Source organism: Canis lupus, chromosome 10 (assembly GCF_011100685.1).
Source record: "Canis lupus familiaris isolate Mischka breed German Shepherd chromosome 10, alternate assembly UU_Cfam_GSD_1.0, whole genome shotgun sequence".
In the NCBI taxonomy this organism is placed as follows: domain Eukaryota; kingdom Metazoa; phylum Chordata; class Mammalia; order Carnivora; family Canidae; genus Canis; species Canis lupus.
In genome coordinates this window covers 2,135,717-2,142,127 of record NC_049231.1, presented here as the reverse complement: position 1 = coordinate 2,142,127, position 6,411 = coordinate 2,135,717, and the positions used below count along the sequence as shown (strand labels likewise).

At 55.0% G+C, this 6,411-nt stretch overlaps 1 protein-coding gene and 1 long non-coding RNA gene across 7 annotated transcripts in view; one reads left to right on the top strand and one right to left on the bottom strand.

The window, feature by feature from the left end:
• Positions 1 to 222: 222 nt before the first annotated feature.
• Positions 223 to 6,411, bottom strand: part of OS9 (OS9 endoplasmic reticulum lectin) — a 30,763-nt gene continuing 24,574 nt past the window's right edge. Inside the window, exons 6-15 of one of the 6 annotated variants that reach the window (XM_038549810.1) lie at positions 5,384 to 5,594; positions 5,021 to 5,086; positions 4,676 to 4,776; positions 4,449 to 4,500; positions 3,661 to 3,749; positions 3,166 to 3,444; positions 2,696 to 2,885; positions 1,612 to 1,776; positions 1,326 to 1,438; positions 223 to 1,040 (exon numbers count right to left, since the gene is read on the bottom strand). In XM_038549810.1, the coding sequence (XP_038405738.1) occupies positions 915 to 1,040; positions 1,326 to 1,438; positions 1,612 to 1,776; positions 2,696 to 2,885; positions 3,166 to 3,444; positions 3,661 to 3,749; positions 4,449 to 4,500; positions 4,676 to 4,776; positions 5,021 to 5,086; positions 5,384 to 5,594 (1,392 nt within the window). In that variant the 3' untranslated portion in view covers positions 223 to 914. Of the gene's footprint in view, positions 1,041 to 1,325; positions 1,439 to 1,611; positions 1,777 to 2,695; positions 2,886 to 3,165; positions 3,445 to 3,660; positions 3,750 to 4,448; positions 4,501 to 4,675; positions 4,777 to 4,981; positions 5,087 to 5,383; positions 5,595 to 6,411 lie in introns of all 6 variants that reach the window. The other 5 variants (XM_038549811.1, XM_038549808.1, XM_038549809.1 and 2 more) reach the window with 5 other exon arrangements.
• On the top strand, positions 1,096 to 4,092 carry LOC119873574. The gene is made up of 2 exons (XR_005365301.1): positions 1,096 to 2,380; positions 3,810 to 4,092. It is a non-coding gene; the product is annotated as an uncharacterized LOC119873574 (long non-coding RNA).

Sequence of the window (6,411 nt, the reverse complement as noted above, 5' to 3'; positions counted from 1 at the left end):
AGAGGGACGGCAGTACTACAAGTGTTTCCGCCCTTGGCAGGCCAGTGGGCTTTGTTTCTCTGTCCTGGTCTCTTCCCATGAGCCCTAGTACCACTGGTGGCACCTGGGTGGGGGTTTGTGGAGCACAGGATGGGATAGGAGAGTGTGCACTCCACCCTGAGAACACTAAGCCTCATGCCTGCTACAGCCCCCAGCCCACCTACCCCAAGAAGAAAACACAGATTGATGGATCGATAGTCCAGTTCTTTACTGAGAAACCTGATTGTTCAAGAACATGGTGGGTGGTTCCGTACCCCACCCTTTTCAGTGGGATCGTGTCAGAGGTGGTGGGCAACTTTCTCCCATTTCCTCAGAAACAGAGGCAAAGGCACCTCAACTTGGAAGCACGTATTGTAGGGAACAATGTGGGCATGGGAAGGAGCAGGGAATCCCCAGCTGATCCAAGGGAAGGGGGTGACCCCGAGGAGCAGCTCAGGCAGGGCGTGGGGGGCCTGCTGAGCCGCCCCACTCTTCTTGCTCCCCCTACCCTCCTTTGCTCAAAAGATCTCACCAACTCTCTAGGGAGGGAGGGGAGAGGAACCAACAAGTTAGGGGACTGGTATGGGGAGCCAGGGACAAAAGGAAGGGGTTGTGGGGAGAAGCCTGGGAGAGCAAATCCCACAGGCCTGCGAGGTCTTGGGTGGCTCTGGGCAGCAGGGGTGACGGCAGCAGCAGCACGCTCACCCCACGGGGCCCCTCTACTCCCCCCACCCCTTCCCAGAGAAGGAGGCGGCAGGAGGCGGGAGGAAGCCAGGTCCACCGCTCAGCCCTACTCTGCTGTTTTGCCCTAGGGGCCCCGGGGTGCAGGGCGGGAGGAGGCAGGGCCAGGCTAGGCAGGCTCTGGACTCCTTGGCCGGCTAACAGCAGAAGTGGTCTCAGAAGTCAAACTCGTCCAGGTCCCCTGTGCCCTCTGCGCCCCGAGAGCCCCACACGCGGCGGTAATTGCTCTCCAGGTCCTTCTGGCGCTGCCGCTCCTTCTGCGCCTCCTCTGCTCCCTGCACCTGCGGGGAGGGCGGGCGGGGGTGCGGTGAGCGGGGTTGCTGGTGGAGAGCCAAGGGCAGCGCTGGGCCCTGGAGGATCCGGGGCCCGCACGTGTGGAGGGCAGGGACCCGGCCCAGCGCTTCTTCGCAGGGGAACACCCGCCCAGCCGCCAGAAATTCCAGCAGCCCAGGAGGTGGTGAGGCTGGGACTGGCCAGCAGGGCCTGAGCCATGCTCTCATCTCCATGGCGGGCTAAACCGGGGTCAAGGCTTGGAGATCCAGGGCTGGGCGTAGGCTGCCCCTCACCAAGATATTGAAGAAAATCTCCTTGAGGTTTCTCGTGTCCTCATCAGTCAGCCAGTGTGAGTCCTCCTCTGCCCCTTCAGCCCCTGGTCGCACGATTTTGATTTCAATTTTCCCTGGAAAGGAGCCACGTGGGCAGTGAGAGGAAGAGAAAAGGTGGGAGCGTCCGTGCAGGGCCCTCTGCCTCCCAGGTCCCCAGCGAGGTTTCCAGTCCACTTGGACCCAGCCCCTCCACCTTGGGCAGCAGGCCCTGCCAACAACTCTTAAGCCAGCCCGCCCCAGGGCCCACCTTCCGCCGTGAGCCCCTCCCTCTCCAGCAGCTCTTTCACCAGCCCCTCGATTTGTTTCAGCTGTGGGTTTTCCCGTTTCATCTCGAGGACAGTCAGATCCTGATTGGGGCCTCCGTGACGGAGCTTGGTGACCCGGACCCGGACTCTGTGTTCAGGATCCTCCTCTTAGAGGGGGAGACATACAGGGAGACACAAAGCAGAGCCGTGATTCCAGGTTAGGGGCTGCGGTGGTAACTTCTCCTTAAGCCATCAACTGGTCCTGGCAGTTTTCCATCACACGCATGGATGAACCGGGGCTCAGAGTAAGTGCCCCCTTCCTCCGTCCCCCTTCAGCCTATAAAGCTCCCTCCACTAACCGTAGCCTCCCTTTCCCCTCCTGGACCAATCATCCTGCCTGTCCCCTACAGGAAAAACCACTGTGTTTTCTGAAGCAAAAATCAGGTCACCTGGGCCAACGGAGGAGTTTTGTTTTAGGAAAGCAGGTTGGAAAACTGTGGTTTTGTTCCACATGCTGGTACTCGAAAGACATTCTAATGTTTATAGAGATGGTGGGATGGAAGATGTGAAAACAGAACATTCCATTTGGAATGTCTAATCTCATATGACCCCGTGGCATGGAGCTCAGGGGTGCAGGAGGAAGCAATAACTTCACGTCTGTCCTGCCAGGCAACTGGCTTCTGACCAGCCAGGCTTGCCCGTTCACACCCTACCAGTGGGGGCCTTTCCCAGCGCACGGGGCTCACTGTTGATACGCTGCGTCCTTCACAGGTGTGTGGTCTTCTGCACACAGGGCTGGCTCCCAGTCGTTCCATTAGTTTCTACCGACCACCCACCATGCGCCGTGGAAGTGCTAGGCGCTGGGTACACGGGAGCCAGCCAGAAAACCGGACAGACATGCTCTAAAAGCCGCTTCCTGAAGGGATGACTGAGTAGGAGGTAACCAGGCAAAGGGATGGAGGCAGTGGGAAGAAGGCAGGAGAGCTGCGTTCCAGGAGGATGGAGGGGAGTGAACACCCTCGGAAGAGCAAAACGGGATGCCCACCAGGGTACACCAGCTGAGGGACCCTGTCCAACAGCTCTTACCTGCTGGTGGGGGGCTGGGGGGAGGCTTTTTGGGGGCAACCCTCCTTTTCCTGTGCTTCTTCACCAGCTCTGGACTCTGTTTCTCCTCCAGCCTTTTGATGAGCTTGTTGAGAGTGGAGGTCAGGGCCAGCATTGCCCGATCACGCTCAGATTCCTTCTTCAACCCGTCTGGGTCCAGCTCCTTCTCTGTCTGGAATGCCCAAGGCAGGAGAGTGGAGTCAGGGGGCGGGGGAGTGCAGCTCAGTGGTCCGTGCTCTAACAGGAGAGCAACGGCTAAGTCTTGGCCCTCCCTCTGGTCTCCCCTTCCCTACCGTCCCCTCCTTCCATTAAGGAAACAAGTGGCAGCTGAGCACACTGTTCCCTGCCCTGTGCCAGCCGCAGGCCGCCCTTCATTCCTTTGCCCCCCCAGCCTGCCCTAGTCCATAGGAGCAGCCGGCTGCCAAAGCGAGCAGGGTAAGGGCTGTGCTCACTTCCTGGATGATGGTCTCCAGCTCCCGCTCCATGCCGGCCTTCACCTCCGAGCGGAGCCGGTCTCGGTCTGACGGAAGCAGTATCCCTTCCAGTTCCTTCTCAAACTCTCCCAGTAACTGCTGCTCATCCTCATCTTCATCTTCATCCTCCTCCTCCTCTTCCTCCTCTTCCACCTCGTTCTGATGATCCATGTCACTCTTGTCCTTTTCCTCTGCTTCCCTTTGAGGGACTTCTGCTGCCTCACCTACAGGCTGCTCTTGGCCTCCGTTGGGCTTGCCCTAGGTGGACGGGGATCGGGAGAAAGAGACGGACAGTTGGGGTTTCAGTAGAGACGTGTGGGCCACAGATAGACAGTGGCTGGAGTGTGGCAGTGGGGGGACTCTGGAGGAGGAAAGAAAGGGAGTCAGCTCTCCTGGGCTCACTCCAGGGGCCGTTCTCTAAGCGCTCCTAGCAGGGAGGCGGGTTCTCCCCCTCTGTTGAGCAGGGGCCTGTACCTTTTTGGTTCCACCTTTCAGCTCCTCTATCAATCGAATCAAGTCTGCAGGACTCCGGATGACTTTGACCTGTACGTTGTTCTGAAAATCTGAGATGAAAGAGCAGGGATGAAGCAGTTCTGTCCTAAATTCTATTTTGATTTCCTAAGGAGAGGAGATGAGGAGACCAGGGAAGGACATGGTCCCTGCGTCCGGGAGCCACCTGTCTGGTCACTGAGATAGGGGCCGACGCAGGCCCCTGGAGGGTGCTGTCCTAAGGTGGACCCACAGATGAGACAGGGGATGCTAACACGCTGCTCGCACCCGCGCTGCTGGGCCCTGCTGGCAATTACTCCAGTTCTGAGGACTACGGAAGAGATTCTGGGGCCACAGCCTTCTCTTCCCTGGATACTGTTCTCTCCTTTCTGCCAAATAGAAACCATTTCTTGTCTACTCTGGTCTACTCTGTTCGGGGCATTCTGCTGTGAACTACAGACTCGTTCTCACTGAACCTCACAACTACCCTGTAAGGTAGGGGGATTACCCACTGCTGGGGGTGAGGAAATTGAGGTTAAGTGCAATCACCCAGGATTACAAAGTCAGCAAGTAGCAGAACCACCGAGTTCCGTTATCTCCCTAGAATAGCATTGCTGTCTGTAAATAGTATTGCCTCCAATTCAATAAAGATGAATTCACTGCTGGCCTGGCCGCCCAACCTCCCCCACCAGTGTTTAGTTCCACCCCACCCCACCCCCACCAGCCCCAAAATACATTCAAGCGGTAAAGGAGAGGTGGAGGGTTCTGCTCACCATGGGGAGGGGCCGGAGCTGGATCTGCGGCCTCAAGGTTTGGTTCCTGCTCCTGATGAGAAAAGGGCGGAGTCAAGTCCACAGGCTCGTTCACACCTACCACATTCTTAAGGCAGTGGTTCTGGGTAGATCCTTGCCTCCCTAGATAGGTGTAGGTCAACTCATGATGACCTCAGCTCGCCCAGGGTCAGCCTCATCAGAGAAATAGCTGGGAAGCCAGCTCTCACCTCAGCCGGCATCTCCGTTGCCCCAGGGGTCTGCTCCTGTGGCTCAGGAAGCATCTTCCAGAAATCGGACTCCTTACTGTCATCCTTGGTTGGATGTGCACCTGGGATACAGAGAACAGGGAGGACTCTGAAAGGTGGGAGAAACAGAAGGGAGCAAGTAGAATGGGGTACATTCCCCTTCACTATTACTAAGGAATTAAGGCCCGTAGGACTTCCTCCCCACCCCCAACGGTCAGTGCAGGTCAGTAGGACTGGGGAAGGGAAGAAGTGGAGAAGTTTCACGGAACAGATGCAGGAAGATCCTACCTCCTCTCTTTGAGGGCACCGCTCTGGGTTGGGCCTCACCCCATGTTTGCGGCTCCAGGTCTTGCAGCTCCTCTAGGGCTTTATCTCCATACTGCTTTGAGTCTACTGAAAAACAGTGTGTGGGCAGGACAAGGCCACATGCCTACCTTATCTTCCGCTTGTCTCTCCTGGTGTCTTTTCTTCCTCTCCTTTCTCTTTTTTAAGATTTTATATCTTTATTCATGAGAAACAGAGAGAGAGAGAGAGGCAGAGACATAGGCAGAGGGAGAAGCAGCCTCCCTGCGGAGAGCCTGATGCAGGACTCAATCCCAGGACCCCAGGGATCATGACCCGAGCCAAAGGCAAACACTCAACCACTGAGCCATCCAGGGGCCCCCTCTCCTTGTTCTTCTAATTACTCACCAGCTTGCCTCTGAATGTAGGCCATGTACTCCTCAGGCTGCAGGGCAGGGTGACAGAGGATGGCCTGAGGAGCAGCGCTGGGTGGGGGCCTTAGGAGAGGGTGGGGGCAGAGCCGAGGAGTCCGGACGGTCAACACATAAGAGCAGGATAAAGGCTCATCCACACGATCAATGTAGTCCCCGGAAATACCAGCACCCTCGTCACAGAGGAACTGCCAGGACAGACGGGTGAACAAATTATTACCACTAGGGATTAGCTTTCGTTCTTCGAGCAGCTGCCTTTTGTTCAGCACTTACTGTGTATCTGGTTCTGTGCAGACACTGTGTATAGGACACTTTATGTACTTTAGCTCAGTTAATGATCACAAAAACCTAGTGAGGGAGGGATTAATATCTCAATTTTGTGGCTCAAAAAACTTAGGTTTGATGCAGATAAGGGACTTGGTCAGGTTGACCACTGGTAAGTGGTAAAAACAGGGAACTGAATTCAGGCAGCTTCCCTGTAGAGCCAATTTTTGTTTCACATTCTTGCTTTATATAAATACAGTGTATACATACTTGTATGTATTTGAGATACACACAGAAACAGTTGACCCTTGAACATTGCAGGGGGTTAGGGACGCTGACCTCCCCCTCCTCCCCACCTGCCCAAGTCAAAAATCTGCACATAACTTCTGACTCCCCAACTTAACTACTAATAGCAAAAGCCACAAGAGATCACTTTTTACTGTGAAAAGCAATTTATGGAGACAAACTGCTCATGCAGAGATGATTGTCGTGGAGTTTTAAGCAGATCCCTGCAACACTTGAGCTCATCCCAATAGCAACAGGAGGTGGCTACAAAAGCACTACAGTAGTACAGTATGTTCTACAGTTTTATGCTGTTGTTATATAATTCTGCACCCTTTTGTTTACATTTCTCTCTACTGTGAATGGCACCATATATGGTCTATAAGTCTGTGCATACATTTTGATAAATTTTAACTTTTTATAATAGACTTGTGTATATTTATGGTAGCAAATGATAAA